Source organism: Pongo abelii, chromosome 23 (assembly GCF_028885655.2).
Source record: "Pongo abelii isolate AG06213 chromosome 23, NHGRI_mPonAbe1-v2.0_pri, whole genome shotgun sequence".
In the NCBI taxonomy this organism is placed as follows: Eukaryota; Metazoa; Chordata; class Mammalia; order Primates; family Hominidae; genus Pongo; species Pongo abelii.
In genome coordinates, this window is record NC_085929.1 from 36,183,461 (window position 1) to 36,203,207 (window position 19,747).

Sequence of the window (19,747 nt, forward strand, 5' to 3'; positions counted from 1 at the left end):
AGGTCCGAATCCAGTCATAGAGGGAAATGAAAACATTTTGGGGTCTTAAGACCCCTCAGCTGTGGTGACCACAGCCACCACTCCTGACCCACGTGATCTGCAGCCCAAGATGGGTGGCAATTCAATGACTCTCGTAGCCAGCCCTTGGGTCCACGAGTTTGGTGCCGCAAAACAGGAGGACAGACGGGTCCACTTTGGGCCACCAAGGGGGATCTGCCAAGGCTGAGCCCAGACCAACTGCTCACCCTGTGGTCAGACCCCTCACTTCACAGAACAGGTTCCTGAGGCCCAGATGAGGAAGAGAAATGATTTCCCCCAGGTCACAAGGTAGCTATCCGGGCTAGCAGCCAAAGCCCTGGACTCCCAGGACCTGATCACCACAGTGGACCGATGGGGGAACACAGCTCAGGAGGAGGAGGCTGGGGAGAGACACAGAGACAGTCCCAACAGCCAAGCAGATTGATGGAGAAAGCCATTCTTGCAGCAGACAGGGACAGCAGCCATTAAGTCAGGGGCTGTAATGGGATCAGGAACAGACAGTCATTCAAAATGAAAACATATAAAACCTCTCTTCTCCCGTTACTGCAGAGAGACCGTGTCCCAGACATGCACACTTGATATATTAAATTTGGCAACTCTAATACACCCCATCTTGCCAATAAACTTATAGGAATTGGATTGAAATTGTAAGAGATGAATGTTTAATGGCCGAGTGCTAAACCAAGCCATTCAGAAAGCTTGAAGCTCCGAGAAGCTGCTGGTGCTGGAGAGTAATGGGTAAGGGAGGGGACAGGGAGGGTGGTTCTCTGGGAGACTGGAACAGAGCGGTGGCTCTGCGGCCTACTTAGATGGACAAAACCACACAGGCATTGAAAAGCTGCCTGTGTGACCTCAGGCAAGTCACTTCCCGTCTCTAGGCCTCTACGTTCACTATGGGAATATGAGGCAACGGCTGCTTGCTCTGGAAGTGGTACAGAGAAGTTTGCTAATGCAGATGGTGAAAATGATGCTGATAATGTCTGGCTTTAAGCAAGTGCTCAATAAATATTACCTATTATTAGGGCTAGTGGTTTATTGAATACCTACTATGTGCTGGCACTAAGCTGAAAGGTCTATATGCATCATCTCATTTAATCCCCAGGACAACCTGTGGGGGAGGGCCTGTTACGCCTTTTTAGATGGGGGCACTCAGGTTCCAGAAGTGAAGTGACTTAGCCAAGGTCACACTGCTAGGAAGGAGCCCCGCTAGGCTTGGAATCCGGGTAGCAGGCCTCTAGGGTCCCCACTCCTGATCATATAATGAAAGTCTCCTTCTTAATCCCAGCATTTTGGGAGGCCGAGACGGGTGGATTGCTTGAGTCCAGGAGTTTAAGACCAGCCTGGGCGACAGAGTGAAACCCCATCTGTACAAAAAATGCAAAAATTAGCTAAGCATGGTGGCGCATGCCTGTAGTCCCAGCTACTCAGGAAGTGAGGCGGGAGGATGGCTTGAGCCCAGGAGGCAGAGGCTGCAGTGAACTGAGACTGAGCCATTGTACTCCAGCCTGGACAACAGAGCAAGACCCCCATCCAAAAAAAAAAGTCTCCCTCCAACAAATCATACTAATGACAATTTTCCTTTATTAATCACTAACTACACTCTAGGACCATGCTAGCCCCTTCAAGCCCCAAGAGGTGTGGATTATAATCTCACTCATGAATGAGGCAACTGAGGCCCAGACAGGTGCCATGAGGGGCCCCAGCTCACACACACAGGAAGGGCAGAGCAGGCCTCAGGGTACCTGGGGTTCAGGTCTGCCAGGAAAGCCTGTGTTCATGCTGCAGTGCTAGCTGTCCCAAACACCAGCCCACCAAGAAACTGGACCACATGCTCCTCGGCCTGCCTCCCCAGCCACACTCTGACCCAAATGGTAAGCCCCTTTGGTGGGCTGTATGTGTGTGTATATGTATGGGTGTTCACGTTTTCCCCCCTCCACTCCATGGGGGGTAAACCAGCTAATGGTTCCACTCACTTCATCACCTTGTCAGCCTCGGCTCAGGGCCATGGCTGCCCGCCCATGCCCTCCTCTGCCCATCCATCATCTAGCACATGAGAAGTGCTTGGCCATCCTAGATGGGTCAACAGGACCCCACATTCTAGTCCCAGCTCTGCCACATGGCTCAGTCTGTGACTCAGCCACTTGCCCTCTCTGGGCCTCAGTTTCCCCATGTGGGAAGCTGCAGTGGCAGGACCAGTTGATCTTTAAAGGCCTCTCTGGTTCTAATATCCAGTGATCAGATGAGAAGATGCCCAAAATAATGCTTTTTTAAAAAATTTAAATATTGGTCTCACCATGTTGCCCAGGTTGGTCTCAAACTCCTGAGCTCAAGTGATCCTCCCATCTCTGCCTCCCGCAGTGCTGGGATTACAGTCGAGAGCCACTGCGCCCAGCCGGCAATGCTTTCTATCTACCTTTTCACAGACACATGTGCAGTGTCAGGCCAGGGAGACCAGCAGACAGCACAGTCCCTCTGGGACGGGAAAGCATGCTCACTGAGCACCACCTGGGCAGGCCCCTCCCTGACCCTCTCACCCTGAGAAGCAGGTCACAGCACCCCCATCTCACCTCCAAGAGTGGGATACCCAGCCTGGGGACAGCACTGAGCACCAGGACCAGCTATCTCCGCACTTCTGTGCCTGGGGAGGCTGTCCGGGGACAGGCTTAAGAGCTGGCTCTGGAGTCAGATGTCAGGGCTTACATCCAGTTGCTACTGCTTCCTAATTTTCTCACTCAGTGATACTGGCATTTCTGGCCTTGTTTTCCTGCTATGAAAACTGGGATAATAACAGCGTTCAGACTGGGCGCGGTGGCTCATGCCCGTAATCCCAGCACTTTGGGAGGCTGAGGAAGGTGGACCGCAAGGTCAGGAGTTAGAGACCAGCCTGGTCAACACAGTGAAACCCTGTCTCTACTAAAAATACAAAAATTAGCTGGGCATGGTGGCGTGTGCCTGTAATCCCAGCTACTCAGGAGGCTGAGGCAGGAGAATCGCTTGAACCCAGGAGGCAGAGGTTGCAGTAAGCAGAGATCGCACCACTGCACCCCAGCCTGGGTGACAGAGCAAAACTCCATCTCAAAAAAAAAAATTAGCCGGGTGTGGTGATGCGCGCCTGTAATCCTAGCTACTCAGGAGGCTGAGGCAGGAGAATCACTTGAATCCAGGAGGCAAAGGTTGCAGTGAGCCGAGACTGCACCACTGCACTCCAGCCTGGGTGACAGAGCGAGACTCCCTCTCAAAAAAAGCAAAAAAAAAAAAAAAAAAAAAAAAAAGGAACCAGCTGTGCAGAGCCCCCACTGCCCAGGGATGGCATTGGGGTGAGGGCGCACATATTCTACCTACTTCACAGTCCTGTCCCCACAGGCATGTGCCTGGGGCCATGTTCCCAGACAGAAGCTGGCCTTCAACAAGATGATCTCGCTCAGGTGTAAAATTCTAGAGCTCCTGAACCAAATGCCTCCCGCTCTGATGCCTTTGCCCACATTAGGATAAGGTTCAACTTGCAGAATCCTCTGGACACATGCAGCGCCCTTCCAGACACACAACTTGGCAAGCAGAATGCCAGCTGGAGTTCAGTTCCAGCTCACCCCTTAGCCAGGTGTCCTTGCACAAGGTGCAACCTGCACCACCGTACTTGGCAGCCGAGGAGGGGGTCAGGGACAGGGGAGGAAGGGGACAGCTGGAGTGTCTCTAAATGGCGCCCAGACACCAGCATGGGGTGCTGACTAAGCTGGCCCCCTCTGCTGTGATTCATCCCCATCCTCTGAGGGTGGCACACGCAGCAGAGTGTGAGCGAGGTCCCGTCCGCAACACAGAACCATCCGGCCCCACTCCCTGCCAGAAACACAGGTGGTGCCATCCACCCACTCCCAGGGACCAGGTGCATGGCTGCAAAGGCATCTGCTGGATCCCCGGAGCATCAGCAGGTGAGAGTGCTGGCTTCTCGTGGCCAAGGGGCAGCGGGCAAGGCTAGTGAGACAACCTCTGGGTCACATCTGAATTCCAGCTCTGCCGCTTATGAGCTGGGTGACCCCTGGGAAGTCATTTCATCTCCCTTGATCTATTCTTAGCTATAAAATATGGATCCCATAGCTGCTGAGATTTACCGAGGCAGTGGTACATTAAGGTGCCTAGTAGCCAGCTGCAATGGCTCAGGCCTGTAATCCCAACATGATGGGAGGCTGAGGTGGGAGGATCACTGGAGCCCAGGAGCTCAAGACCAGCCTGGACAACATGTGCAGACACCATTTCTACAGAAGGAAAAAAAAAATTAGGCAGGCATGGTGGTGCACACCTGTAGTTCCAGCTATTTGAGAGCCTGAGGTGGGAGGATAGCTTGAGCCCAAGGAGGTCAAGGCTCCAGTGAGCCAAGATTGCGCCACTACACTCTAGCCTGGGTGACAGAGACGCTGTCTCAAACAAAGAAAAAAAGGTGCCTAGCATATAGTTCCTGCTCAATAACGGAGGCTGTTACTGTTGTTACTATTATCATCCAGGCTGCCCACCCCCTCACCCTCTAAGTGAACATACTCAACCTCGCTTTAAAATGCAGTCAAGGCCGGGCACGGTGGCTCATGTCTGTAATCCCAGCACTTTGGGAGGCCAAGGTGGGTGGATCATTTGAGGTCAGGAGTTTGAGACCAGCCTGACCAACATGGTGAAACCCCGTTTCTACTAAAAATACAAAATTAGCCGGGCATGGTGGCACACACCTATAATCCCAGCTACTCAGGAGGCTGAGGCAGGAGAATTGCTCGAACCCAGGCAGTGGAGGTTGCAGTGAGCCGAGATTGTGCCACTGTGCTCCAGCCTGGACAACAAAGCGAGACCTTGTCAAAAAAGAAAGAAGAAAGAGAGAAAGAAAGAAAGAAGGAAAGAAAGAAGGAAAGAAGGAAAGAAGGAAAAAAGGAAGAAAGGAAGAAAGGAAGAAAGGAAGAAAGGAAGGAGAAAGAAAGAAAGGAAAGAAAGGAAGAAAGAAAGAAAGAGAGAGAGAAAGAAGAAAACTAGTCAAGGCACTGTGGGGTGGCAGAGGGGAGAAAAGAGGCTAGGGATGGTGGGTGAGGGGTGACAGCTTCAGATTTGATTCCCGCTTGCTTGGCACTTTGCTTTCATTCCCTTATTTAATCCTCCTAGAGATGCTCTGAGTAGGTATCAATATCAAGTGTCCATTTTACAGACCAGATAACAGGTTTGGGAAAACTCAGTCCTAATTTGTTCACAGCCATGGCCAGAAAGACTCTAACAATAACCATAACAATTACTGTTACTGTCGGTAACAATAATGACACTTACATCAATAACCAATAACAACCACATCTCATCATCCTGAGCTGCCAGTGGGCCAGGGTGCCAGGGACCCCCACATCCCCTCCTGTGGAGGCTTCACCATGACACTGTGAAGCCACGTGCCTAAGGCCCCACAGCCAAGGCACACCAGAGCTGGCATGCACAATTGGGTCTGGCTGACCCCAGAGCCCACTCTCTCCTCATCCCACTGTCCTGCTGTGAGGCTTCTACAGGGCAAACATTTGTGCTTCATCAATATTCTCCATTCCTTTCGTTGTGTGTGTCTCAGGTACAGACAGAGCTGGCTTTGGCACAAGGCAAAAATAAGCCAACAGCTCGGCCTTTGGCCAGCGGCTGGGATGCGCACTGTAATTATCCTGGACTTGTGCTCACCACAGGCGATCCTGAAGCTCACCTGTTATTTTTTTCTAATTATGGCACCTCCAGACCCCAGGTAAACAGTAAGCCACAGCCAGAGGACGGCTTTATTGCACGCCCACCAGGAGCTCGGTAATGTCCCAGTGTCACATATGCCTGCCATCTGGAGTTGATGGCATCAGAACCACCATGTGGGGATGGCCTGCAGACTGCTGGTGCAGGACCCTGCTCCGAAGGAAGCGCCAAGAAAATCCAGATGTCTCTCCTGACCGAACCCCCGTATGCTAGAGGCATCCTTGAGATCCTTGGGTGGCAGCCACACACCTTTTTCATCCTGACCTCATCCCTGTGTTTGCCTCCTGCCCTCCCCTGGGGTAAGGCACATCATCTTATTCCCACAGGTCTAAGGCAGCGAGGGGCCCGCCCACTGCAATTTCTAACTCGGCAGGTCTGGGACAGGGCCAGGATGTAAGAAAGTCCTGATTCAGACTCCACAGAGAAATGCGAGTCCAGGCCGGGCACAGTGACTCATATTTGTAATCCCAGCACTTTGAGAGGCCAAGGTGAGAGGATCACTTGAGACCAGGAGTTTGAGACCAGCCTGGGCAACATAGTTAGACCCCATCTCTACAAAAAAATTTTTTTAAATTTGACCAGGCATGGTGGCATACACCTTTAATCCCAGCACTTTGGGAGGCTGACGTGGGTGGATCACCTGAGGTCAAGAGTTCGAGGCTAACATGGTGAAACCCCATCTCTACTAAAAATACAAAAATTAGCTGGACATGATGGTGCATGCCTGTAATCCCAGCTAGTCGGGAGGCTGAGGCAGGAGAATCACTTGAACCTGGGAGGCGGAGGTTGCAGTGAGCCAAGATTGCGCCACTACAATCCAGCCTGGATGACAGAGCGAGACTATCTCAAAAAAAAAAATTATTTTTTAATTAAAAAATTGGCTAGGTATGGTAACACACACCTGTTGTCCCAGCTACTTGGGAGGCTGAGGTGGAAGAATCACTTGAGCCCAGGAGTTCAAGGCTGCAGTGAGCTGTGAACACGCCAGTGCACTCCAGCCTGGACAACAGGGTGAGACCCCAATCTCAAAAAAAAAAAAAAAAAAGACTTCACAGAAAAAAAAAAAAAAAAGAAATGCTAGCCTAAGGTAGCAGATGATGGACAGAACAGAGAGGGTGAGAGCATGCTCAAGGTCACACAGAACAATCCTTTGAAGCTGTTTTCCCTTAAACACAACTACTCTAATCACCAACCCAGGTCTGAATCCAATCCCTGCCACTCTCAGGTTGTGTAACTCTCAGCAAACTGCTTACCTCTGAGCTTCATCTGGAAGACGAGGGTAATGACTCTATTTCATAAGATTACTATGAGAATTAAATCACTCATGCTAGCTGCTTAGCACAGTGCCTGGCACACCAATGGTGCTTCATACACGCTTGTGCATGTGGCAGCCAGCCTCCAAGCCCCCAGCAATCCCACCTCCTGATTTTCACACCTTGTGTAGTCCCCTCACAAGCTGGGTCAGGGTTGGTCTGTGTGACCAAGAGAACAGAGCAGAGGTGAGGGTATGCCATTTCCAAGAACAGGTTATAAAAGACACTGCAGGGAGGGCACGGTGGCTCACACCTGTAATCCTAACACTTTGGCAGGCCAAGGCGGGTGGATCACTTGAGGTCAGGAGTTCGAGACCAGCCTGACCAACATGGGGAAACCTCGTCTCTACTAAAACACAAAAAATTAGCCGGGTGTGGGGCATGCGCCTATAGTCCCAGCTACTTGGGAGGCTGAGGCAGGAGAATTACTTGAACCTGGGAGACGGAAGTTGCAGTGAGCCGAGATCGCCACTGCACTCCAGCCTGGGCAACAGAGTGAGACTCTGTCTCCAAAAAAAAAAAAAAAAAAAACACACACTGCCGCTTCCATCTCAGTGTCTTCTTTCTCTGATCACTTGGTCTGGGGGAAGCCAGCTGCCACACTGTGAGCAGCCCTGAAGGTGGCCCACGTGGCGAGGAACAGAGACCCCCCTGCTAACAGCCATGTGAATAAATTTGGAAGCAAACCCTCTGGCCACAGTTAAGCCTTCAGATGACTCTACCCTGCCTGGTATCTTGACTGCAACCTCCTGAGATACTCAGCCAGAACCACCCAGCTGAGCAGCGCCCAGATTCCTGACCCTCAGAAACGGTATGAGAGAATAAAAGTTTGTTGCTTTAGGTTGGACACAGTGGTTCATTCCTGTAATCCCAGCACTTTGGGAGGCCAAGACAGGAGGATTGCTTAAGTCCAGGAGTTTGAGATCAGCCTGAGCAACATAGTAAGACCCTATCTCTACAAAAAGTTTTTTTTTTTTTTTTAATTAGCTGGGTGTGGTGATGCATGCCTATAGTTCCAGCTACCTGGGGGGCTGAGGTGGGAGGATCGCTTGAGCCCAGGAGATGAAGGTTGCAGTGAGCCGAGATCATGCCACTGCACTCCAGCCTGGGTGGCAGAGCAAGACCTCGTCTCAAAAAAGAAAAGAAAACTTAATAGGATTATGTCCAGATTTTTTTCATTTGATATCTGTCTATTTTTTAAAGTTTCTGTATTTGGCATGTATTGTTTTAAAATTTGCACACAAAAAAAATCTCTTCAAAAAAAGTGGGGGGCTAGTCCAAGCGCAGCAGTGTTGGTGACTAACTGATCACACCAGATACAGATTTCTTTGTTCCTTCTGCACTCCCACTGCCTCGCTTGACTAGCCTCTAAAAAAGAGAAAAAGAACAAGAGGGAAATTTGTAAGGCGGGGATAAATCCTATTCCTCCTCCCTCTGGAGGCTGCCATGGAGGGTTCCAGAGACCTGGTTCACTCGGATGAACCAGCCAGGGGTGGTGAGTGAAAGAAATAGAGCAGACATTCCCCTCAGCCCCTGGATGAAGACTGACAAGGCAAACCCTGATTCCAACCAGACTTGGCCTAGCACACCCCAAGGCCTGGTGAAGGTCGGCTGAGCCTGAATCTGGGCTCCAGGGACTGCAGGCTGGAGACACAGTTTCTCATCAGATAGTTACAGGTCCCAGGAGGCCAGAGTTTCCAAATAGGAAAGGTAAAAATAGTCTGAATGAAGCTCCTGAACCAGATACTTGGACTCAGAACTGTCTCTGCCTCCCCCTTCTTCTCTCCCAAGTCTGGGCACCAAATATCATCTGATCCTCTATCTCCACTGTCACTACTGCCCAAGACAGAACTCAGCTCCTCACCTCTGGACTCCTCACATCTGGACAGCCCCCTCCATTCACTGTATCATAAGCAGCATCAGATCAACTCTCCTTAAATCATCCTCGCTCAAAATTTTCCATGGCTTCCAAGTGAGAAACTTATTAAAAATGAATCTCAGCTAAATGCAGTGACTCACACCTGTAACCCCAGCACTTTGGCAGGCCAAGGCGGATCAGTTGAGGTCAGGAGTTCAATACCAGCCTGGGCAACATAGTGAGACCCCCGTCTCTAAAAAAAAATTTTTTAATTAGCCAGTTGGGGTGTCATGTGTCTGTAGTCCTTGCTACTCAAGATGCTAAGATGGGAGGATCACTGGAGCCCAGGAGTCTGAAGTTACAGTGAGCTCTGATCATGCCACTGTACTCCAGCTTGGGCAACAGAGTGAGACACTGTCTCAAAAAAATAAAAGGGGGCCAGGCACGGTGGCTCATGTCTGTAATCCTAGCACTTTCGGAGGCTAAGGCGGGCAGATTACCTGAGGTCAGAAGTTGAAGACCAGCCTGGCCAACAAGGTGAAACCCTGTCTCTACTAAAAATACAAAATTAGGCCGGGCACGGTGGCTCACGCCTGTAATCCCAGCACTTTGGGAGGCCGAGGCAGGTGGATTGCCTGAGCTCAGGAGTTCGAGACCACCCTGGTCAACATGGTGAAATCTCGTCTCTACTAAAATACAAAAAATTAGCCGGGAATGGCGGCATGAGCCTGTGGTCCCCGCTACTCAAAAGGCTGAGGCAGGAAAATTTCTTGAACCCGGGAGGCGGAGGTTGCAGTGAGCCGAGATCGCACCACTGCACTCCAGACTGGGCAACAGAGCGAGATTCCGTCTCAAAAAAAAAAAAAAAAAAATTAGCTGGGCATGGTGGCAGGCGCCTGTAATCCCAGCTACTCAGGAGGCTGAGGCAGGAGAATCGCTTGAACCTGAGAGGTGGAGGTTGCAGTAAGCCAAGATTGCGCCACTGCACTCCAGCCTGAGTGACAGAGACGGACCCCTCTGTCTCAAAAAAAAAAAAAAAAAAAATTAGCTTGGTGTGGTGGTGCACACCTGTAATCCCAGTTGCTTGGGAGGCTGAGGCATGAGATTGAACCCAGGAGGTGAAGGTTGCAGTAAGCCCAGATCGTGCCACTGTATTCCAGCCTGGGTGACAGAGCAAGACTCCGTCTCAAAAACAAAAAAACAGTCTCCTGGGTCAGGTCCCCAGAAATCCTGATTTCGCAGATCTGGAGGGGGACCTAGAAATCTGCATTTTAACTAGCAATTCTAATACCCCTTAAGAAGCAAAAGCCTGGAGGAATGAACTTTCCCTTGAGTTCCAAATGCAGCCTCTGCTGGGGACAGTTACTCTGGGTAGTCACAGCCCCCTGGACTCATGTCCCAGCTAGAAATCAGTCCAATTATGAATAACCTCAGGTCACTGAAGTGGTAATCCAACTTGTTGCTAAGCACAAGTAGTTAAAGTGGATAAAGCTGTTTTCTTACTAGGTAAGTGTCTTGTCACACTCCTGGAAAGTTTAGAATTAAAAATAGAAGCATAAGAGCAAATCAAATTCACTGTATTAATGTTCCTATCCTAAATTTACTAATAATCAGTATATTTTGGAATTAAAAAGTAGCTGTCGGCCAGGCACGGTGGCTCACGCCTGTAATCCCAGCACTTTGGGAGGCTGAGGCAGGCGGATCACAAGGTCAAGAGATTGAGACCATCCTGGCCAACGTGGTGAAACCCTGTCTCTACTAAAAATATAAAAATTAGCTGGGTGTGGTGGCGCGCACCCACAGTCCCAGCTACTCAGCAGGCTGAGGCAGGAGGATTGCTTGCACCTGGGAGGCAGAGGTTGCAGTGAGCCGAGATCGCACCACTGTACTCCAGCCCAGCGACAGAGTGAAACTCCATCTTAAAAAAAAAAAAAGTAGCTGTAGACCGGGCATGGTGGCTCACACCTGTAATCCCAGCACTTTGGGAGGCATGAGGATCACTTGAGCCCAGGAGTTCAAAACCAGCCTGGGCAACATAGGGAGACCTTGTCTCTACAAATAATTTTTAAAAAATTAGCCAGACATGGTGGTGCAGGCTCAGGCCTATGGTCCCAGCTACTGCTCAAGAGGTTGAGGTAGGAGGATCACTTGAGCCCGGGGAGATGGAGGCTGCAGTGAGCCAAGATCGCACCACTGCACTCCAGCCTAGGTGAGAGAGTGAGATACTGTCTCAGAACAATGCTACTGTGAACTGTGCATGTGAGGGATCTAGGTTACGTGCTCCTTATGAGAATCTAATGCCTAAAACAAAAAAAGTATCTGTAATATTGAAAAAAAATGTGATATGTTGAGTGTCTAACAGATAAGCATTGTGATTCCTATTTAAAATACAAAAGTTAAAATATAGAGTTAGTAAGTGATAAAATACATGTCAGTAATTGATATTAGAGTTGTGATTTTAGATTGAGAGGTTAGCAACGATTGGAAATATGGACTGTATAACAGAATTACCTGGGGTGCTGTAAAGGTTACTAAGGGGCCCCCCATATATTCTTATTTCATGTCAGAAATACAGCCTGTTTTTTTGTTTTTGTTCTTTTTAGCTCCCTATATTAAGAGCCACTGACATAGAGAATTTTACTAAGTCTGTAAAAATAATTATTTACAAGAACTTGAAATTCATTATAAGTTTAATTGATTAGATTTTGTAGTAACTGTTTACTCTGGGGAAAATTGTGCTTGTTATGTTATTCATATAAAGTACTTAAAAAGAAAATCAAATATATTAAATTTACAAATAGATTTAAAATGTTGGCAGGAATGAAATTAAGCTATAAATAGGGATGAGTGTCTTGAGAAATTTAGAATCTTCAACTTGAGTTCAAATATTAATAAAAAAAATTAAGGTCATTTTTCTTATTTTCCGATATTTATGTATTGAATAATAATTTCTAAGTTGAAATAATACGTGGCTTAAAGCAGGAGACCCCAACCCTCAGGCCCTGGACTGGTACGGGTCCATGGCCTGTTAGGAGCTGGGCTGCACAGCAGGAGGTGAGTGGCAGGTGAGTGAGCGAAGCTTCATCTGTATTTACAGCCACTCCCCATTGCTCGCATCACTGTCTGAGCTTCGTCTCCTGTCAGATCATCGACAGCATTAGATTCTCACAGGAGCACGAATCCTATTGCGAATGGCACATGCGAGGGATCTAGGTTGCACGCTCCTTAAGAGAATCTAATGCCTGATGATCTGTCACTGTCTCCCATCACCCCCAGATGGGACCGTCTAGTTGCAGGACAACAAGCTCAGGCCTCCCACTGATTCTACATTATGGTGAGCTGTATAATTATTTCATTATATATTACAGTGTAATAATAACAGAAATAAAATGCACAATAAATATAATGCACTTGAATCATCCTGAAACCATCCCCCTCCTATACCCCGTCCATAGAAAAATTGTCTTCCACAAAACTGGTCTCTGATGCCAAAAAGGTTGGGGACTGCTAGTTTAAGGGAAATTAAGTTTTTTAAATGATTACCTCCTAATGAGAATTTAAAAGATAAAATATAAAACCAAAATCCAGTACTTTGAGAGGCCAAGGTGAGAGCATCCCTTGTGGCCAGGAGTTAGAGACCAGCCTGGGCAATGTGGCAAGACCCTCTCTCTACAAAAATTTTTTTTTAAATTAGGCTGGGTAGCAGGCCGAGACAGACAGATCACCTGAGGTCAGGAGTTCCAGACCAGCCTGGCCAAGATGGTGAAAACCCATCTGTACGAAAAATACAAAAATTAGCCGGGCGTGGTGGCAGGTGCCTGTAATCCCAGTTACTCAGGAGGCTGAGAGAACAGAATCACCTGAACCCAGGAGGCAGAGGTTGCAGTGAGCTGAGATTGCACCACTGCACTCCAGCCTGGGCAACACAGCGAGACTCTGCCTCAATCAATCAATCAATCAATCAATCAATCAATAGGGCCAGGCGCGGTGGCTCACACCTGTAATCCCAGCATTTTGGGAGGCCGAGGTGGGTGGATCACGAGGTCAGAGGTTCAAGACCAGCCTGACCAACATGGTGAAACCCCTTCTTTACTAAAAATACAAAAATTAGCTGGGCGTGGTGGCAGGCGCCTTTAATCCCAGCTACTCAGGAGGCTGAGGCAGGAGGATTACTTGAACCCAGGAGGCGGAGGTTGCAGTGAGCCGAGATGGTGCCACTGCACTCCAGCCTGGGCGACAGAACGAGACTCCGTCTCAAACAAAATAATAATAATAATAATAAATAAAAATTAGGCTGGGGAGATGGCTCATGTCTGTAATCCCAGCACTTTGGAAGGCCAAGGTGGGTGGATCAATTGAGCTCAGCAATTTGAGACCAGCTCGGCCAATATGGTGACACCCCTAAATTTTTTTAGTCTTTACAAAAAATCTATAAGAAAATCAGAAAACGAAATTAGTGGGGCACAGTGGCATGCACCTGTAGTCCTAGCTACTTGGAAGGCTGAGGTGGGAGTACCACTTGAGCCCAGGAGTTCGAGGCTGCAGTGAACTATGATCGTGCCACTACACTCCAGCCTGGGCAACAGAGTAAGACCCTTTCTCAAAATAATAATAGTAATAATAATAACCCAGCATGGTGGTGCACACCTGTAATCCCACCTATTTGGGAGGTTGAAGCAGGTGAATTGCTTGAGCCCAGGAGTTCCAGGCTGCAAGAAACTATGATTATTACAACCAGGAATTATGTGCCACTGTACTCCAGCCTGGGCAATGGAGGGAGACCCTGTCTCTACAAAAATAAAACATAATAAAACCAAATAAAACAAGCCGCACCTTTAACTCCCTGTGGTCTTCCCTACTCATTTCTCCCTCCTCTGAACTTCCCATCAGCCAGATTGGTTGGAAATTATTAGCAAGACCTAAGTAGTCTTCCCCTGGAGCCTCACAATTTCCCACTCTGAGGGGCTCCCAGGATGCTTTGTAAATACTATAAAACCACAGTAAGGATAACTCATGGATGTAAAGCATTTCACATTTTACCTTCTGATCCCCTAACCTGGTATTACTGTTGCTCTTTACAGATGAATTAAAAGATGGTCCAGAGAGTTAAAGCCTGATCAATGTCAGAGTCAGAGGCAGAGCCAGGCCTGCAATCCAATCCCTAGTTTTTGTTTGTTTTGTTTTCATTTGAGCTCCATCACCCAGGCTGGAGTGCAGTGGTGCGATCTCGGCTCGTGGCAGCCTTCACCAGGTTCAAGCGATTCTCCCGCCTCAGCCTCCCGAGTTGCTGGGATTACAAGTGGGTACCACCACACTTGGCTAATTTTTTTGTATTTTTAGTAGAGACAGGGTTTCACCATGTTGGCCAGGCTGGTCTTGAACTCCTGACCTCAAGTGATCCACCCACCTTGGCCTCCCAAAGTGCAGGGATTACAGGTGTGAGCCACCACACCTGACTCCTAGTTTGTTTTTCATGGAGACGGTCTCACTATATGGCCCAGGCTGGTCTTCAACTCTTGGCCAAAAGTGTTCCTCCTGCCTTGGCCTCCCAAAACACTGGGATTATAGGTGTGAGCCACCATGCCCAGCCCAGTCCCTGGTTTTGAATGCCACCCCTATCCAGATGACTCTTCTCAGGCTCATCCTCTCCTCTAAAATCCAGATCCATGTCCTCGTTTGCCTCTAGACACCTCCACTTGATGTCTGTGGGCTAGCTCAAACTGATATGGCCAAAACAGAACTTAAGATCATTCTGTTGATTTTAAATTGTTGAGGTCAAAACTTAGATGTCAGCTGGACGCGGTGGCTCACACCTGTAATCCCGGCACTTTGGGAGACCGTGGCAGGTGGATCACTTGAGGCCAGGAGTTCAAGACCAGCCTGGCCAACATGGTGAAACCCTGTCTCTACTAAAAACACAAAAATGAGCTGGGCGTGTTGGCATCCGCTTGTAATCCCAGCTACTCAGTAGGCTGAGGCATGAGAATTGCTTGAACCTGGGTGGCAGAGGTTGCAGTGAGCCAAGATTGTGCCACTGCACTCCAACCTGGGCAACAGAGTGAGACTCTGTCTCAAAAAAAAAAAAAAAAAAAAACTTAGATATCCTCCTCAATTCCTCTTTCCTGTGCACCCTACACACATCTGCTAGCTTGCTCTGTCTACCCTACCTCCCAAATTACATCCCAAATCTGATCACTGCCCTGCTCCACACCCTAACCTAAATTACCACCCATCAGGCCGGGCGTGGTAGCTCATGCCTGTAATCCCAGCACTTTGGGAGGCCAAGATGGGAGGATCACCTGAAGTCAGGAGTTTGAGACTAGCCTGGCCAACATGGTGAAACCCCGTCTCTACTAAAAAAAAAATTGGCCGGGCATGGTGGCAGGCGCCTGTAATCTCAGCCACTCGGGAGGCTGAAGCAGGAGAATCACTTGAACCCGGGAGGCGGAGGTTGCAGTGAGCCGAGATAGCACCACTACGCTTCAGTCTGGACGACAGAGTGAGACTCCATCTCAAATAAATAACCACCCATCTTCCCTCAACTGATCTACTACAATAACTTCCCCCTCGCAGTCCACTCTCCATAGACCAGCCAGGATGATGACATTAAAGTGCAAATTAAATCTTGTCGCATTTCTGCTGAAAACCCTTCAGTGGCCTCCTAGTGCAATTAGAAAAAAACAAGACTCCTTGGCCAGACGCGGTGGCTCACACCTGTAATTCCAGCACCTTGGGGGGCCGAGGCAGGAAGATCGCTTGAGCCCAGGAGTTGGAGACCAGCCTGGGCAACACAGTGAGACCCTATCTCTAAAAACAAAAACCAAAGAAAACAAGACTCCGTAAGGTGGACTCCAAGGCCAGACATGAGCTGACCGAAGTCCACCTCTTCACAGTCCACTCTACTTCTTTCCCTCAAACATCCCAGGACTGGAGCTGCCTCAAGGCCTTTGCACCAACGTTTTCCTGTTCAACTCTACTATTCATTCAGGTCTCTAGTCAAGTGTCACCCCCCAGAGGAGCCACCCAGGGTGCAATGCCACCACCACTGCCTCTCCAGTCAACCAAAGCATTATCTGTTTGCTGTACTGCATCTCCCTACCCGCCCACTCTAGATTGAGCGCTCCGTGAGAGCAGGGACTTTGTTCACTGCTGGGTCCCCAGAGCAGGGACCAGAACAAGCACTGGGAAAACATCTGTTGAATGCCCCAGGTACTCCAAAGCCCTTGCTCTTTTCAATCCCAAGCAGGTCCCAAGTCTCCAGCCTTCCAGACCAGGGTTGCCGGGTGCGAAGCCCAGGGGTGAGAGGAACAGGAAGCAGGGCAGATCCGTCCCTGCCCTTAATCCAGGGTGAAGGGTTTAACCTCCAGTACAAGACTTTTGCCACAGGCTCCAGCTCCTGGCCTAGACTTGAGGCTGGTGCAGGGGACAAGGCGAAGAGATGAGCCAGTATCTCGGGAACCCAGCTCCCCTCGCCCCTCTATCCACACCCCATCCCAAGAAATGGTGCGTCCCGCCGCAGGGACAGAGAAGGAAGCTCTCAAGTCTTCCAGTGCGGGGAAGAGACTAGGACTCGCCCCTCGACGTCTCGCGGAAGGTACCTGGCTCCCCGGTGGCTGCGACTCCGGGCTCCTCCTCCTGCGTCCTCGCGTAGCGCACTGCTTGCTGGGATTCGTAGTCTCGCCTTGGCCATCAGTTCGCCCTTCCCAGAGAGCTTTGGGAATCTAAGCCGGGACTGGGCGGAGGGCGGGGAGAAGGTGATGGCGCGCGAGGGCTTCTGGGAGTTGTAGTTTGACATATTCTAACAGCCAGGAATTCTGGAGAAGAAAAATTGGGTAATAAATCTTATCAGATTATTTGGGCTGTCCTGATATGAATCTTATGAGTTTTTTTTCTCATGCCCAGGATAGCAGTACCTCTGTGGTCAAAACAACGAAGGCTGAGATTCAGAGGAACTACAAATCCCATAAAGTGTTGCGCGTCTACAGCCTTTGGAGAACGAGGTCGGCCCCGGCGCAGGCGCGGTGGCGCGAGTTGGACTGTGAAGAAACATGGCGGCCGCGACGTTGACTTCGAAATTGTACTCACTGCTGTTCCGCAGGACCTCCACCTTCGCCCTCACCATCATTGTGGGCGTCGTGTTCTTCGAGCGCGCCTTCGATCAAGGCGCGGACGCTATCTACGATCACATCAACGAGGGGGTGAGGGCCTGTGCCATCCCTGACCTTGGACCCACTTGAGGGGTGACAGTGGAGTAGAGGTGGGATGGGACTCAGTAGACTTTTACCAGGAAGGGGGTAAGGGGTAAACCGTCGGCGTCTTCTGTCTCGAGTCCGCCGTCTGTCCCCTTGGCTTGATGTGAATTCTAAAACGTTAAGCGAGGTTAATATATGTCACTTTACAGGGGTTGTAAGTATTGCTGTGTGCCACCCTACATACCCACTTGTCCATTATCAGAAGCAAAAACTAAAGGCTAGTGAGAGCAAAGGACTTACTAGGTGCACAGGAAGCCAGGGGCAAGTCAGGGCCAGAAACGGGACCCCCATCTCTCAGGGTTTCGAGGGCAGATTTGAGCAGGCGACGGTCGTGAAAAGGACGTTAGACACCTTAGACGCCGTGACCGAAGTTTCAGACGGCGCTTCTGGTCCCCAAGGCTTCCCACGTAGGCAGTTGGTATTAATGGTTGAGAGTGGGGGCTATGAAATCAGAAAGCCTTGGATAGGAACACTGGTCCTTGTCACTTAACTGTGGCATTAAGTTGAGCAAGTTTCTTCTCTGAACTCCGTTTTAACTGTGAGATGGAGATATTAATAGTAACCTGAGCACGATTGTGAGGATTACATGAGATGCAGGCAGGGTGCCACATGCCTAGTAGGTGGTACCACTGAAAAATAATCATTGCTTACATTCCTCAGGAGAAAGTGGAAGCATGAGGTAGGAATCGCCACACATTTTTGACTTTTATGTATCATGCACTGTGCTAGGTGCAGTGCATGCTTTATATCGCTAAATTATGGCTGTGCTGGAGTAGGCCTTATACATATAGCCCTGTTCCACCACTCACTTGTATTTTTAATTTGAGACTGTCTGACTCTGCAGCCCGGGAAGGCACTATCCACTAGTGCTATGCTGCCTGTGACCAGTGCAACTTCCTGCCCCATATGAAAGATTTGCCATTGTCCCATCTCTTGCAAGTGGTTCTGTTAACCACTCCCACTGATCTGGAGAGACATCCAAGTATGTTGTTATAACTCACCCATTTTCCCTGTGCTTTTTTTTTTTCTTTTTGAGACAGGGTCTCACTCTGTCGCCCAGGTTGGAGTGCAGTGGCATGATCACAGCTCACTGCAGCCTTGACCTCCTGGGTTCAAGTGATCATCTCACCTCAGCTTCCTGAGTAGCTGGGACCACAGGCATGTGCCACCACGCCCAGCTAATTTTTGTATTTTTTGTAGAGATGGGGTTTCACCATGTTGCCCAGGCTGTCTCGAATTCCTGAGCTCAGGCAGTCCTCCTGCCTTAGCCTCCTAAAGTGCTGGGATTGACAGGCGTGAGCCACTGTGCTCAACCTCTTGTGCTTTTGGGAATGAGAATTTCAGCCAATTTAGGTCCCAGGAAATGTCTTAAATGGCTCATGGCGAAATATTTTGGGACTATGCACTTATAATCTCTTCAGTAATACCTGGGAGTTGAAGAACTGAGACATCTTCCAGGCTGTTTTCCTTAATAATTGTGTGTTTTGGGGCACTTTCCTCAATCTCAAACTGAATTTCCTATAAAACTAAGATCACCCCTTTCCACTTACTTCACCTGGTGATTGAAAGCATCATAGTATTTTATAAATGCCAAGAATTATGCATGAAGGCTTGGCGCGGTGGCTCACACCTGTCATCCCAGCACTTTGGGAGGCCAAGGCAGGCAGATCACTTGAGGTCAGGAGTTCGAGACCAGCTTGGCCAACATGGCGAAACCCGGTGTCTACTAAAAATACAAAAATTAGCTGGGTAGCACACACCTGTATTCCCAGCTGCTTGTGAAGCTGAGGCAGGAGAATCACTTGAACCCAGGAAGCTGAGTTTGCAGTGAGCCGAGATTGTGCCACTGCACTCCAGCCTGGGCGACAGAGCAAGTCTCCATCTCAGAAAAAAAGTGCATCAAGCATAGAATTGCTTTGAGTTTGCCCACCACAAATGTATCTTTTTAATCAGGACATGGCATGTGTTTTCCCCCAAGCTCATTTTAGAGACCAGGGCAGTGGGAGTAGTTGTAAAATGTGAGAGGCAAAGGTCAAAGTTTGTGGCTCTTGTCTTTAAAATGCAGAAGCTGTGGAAACACATCAAGCACAAGTATGAGAACAAGTAGTTCCTTGGAGGCCCCCATCCAGGCCAGAAGGACCAGGTCCACCCAGCAGCTGTTTGCCCAGAGCTGGAGCCTCAGCTTGAAGATGATGCTCAAGTTACTCTTCATGGACCACCGTTCACTGTTGGCAAGAAACGGCTTCACTTACAAAACAGACTCTTTACCTTCTGCTGTGTTTGAAGTATGTTTAGTCAGCATGCTCAGGAAATAAATGTGAATTGCCCTTGAGACCTGCTTCTGCATTGGTTGCTTTGTTAACTCTACCTGATCTTCACTTGTCAGTAATTTGAGAGCATTTCAAAGCCCTCTGCGAACACCCCAAGGGCAGAGTCTGCTATTTTGAGTTTTCCATTAACTTCCAAAGAATTCTGGTTTTCAAAACAGGAGCCAGAGTTGGGGATATTACAGTCAAGTTTGGCTTCTAAGCCAGTAATTCCATTCT

The 19,747-nt window shown here is 49.2% G+C and overlaps 2 protein-coding genes across 4 annotated transcripts in view; one reads left to right on the top strand and one right to left on the bottom strand.

Moving 5' to 3' along the window:
• The window catches only part of ZMAT5 (zinc finger matrin-type 5), a 36,178-nt gene extending 19,490 nt beyond the window's left edge, over nucleotides 1–16,688 (bottom strand). For both annotated transcript variants that reach the window (XM_063723014.1, XM_002830995.6), the window contains exon 1: nucleotides 16,548–16,688. The gene's annotated coding sequence lies outside the window, so the exon portion shown is untranslated. The remainder of the gene's footprint in view (nucleotides 1–16,547) is intronic.
• UCRC (ubiquinol-cytochrome c reductase complex (7.2 kD)) lies at nucleotides 16,626–19,533 on the top strand. Of its 2 annotated transcripts, XM_063722723.1 has the most exons (3): nucleotides 16,626–16,703; nucleotides 16,852–17,147; nucleotides 19,267–19,533. In XM_063722723.1, the coding sequence occupies exons 2-3, from the start codon at nucleotides 16,998–17,000 to the stop codon at nucleotides 19,306–19,308; spliced, it is 192 nt and encodes a 63-aa protein (XP_063578793.1). In that variant the 5' UTR covers nucleotides 16,626–16,703; nucleotides 16,852–16,997; the 3' UTR covers nucleotides 19,309–19,533.
• The last annotated feature ends 214 nt before the right edge of the window (nucleotides 19,534–19,747 follow it).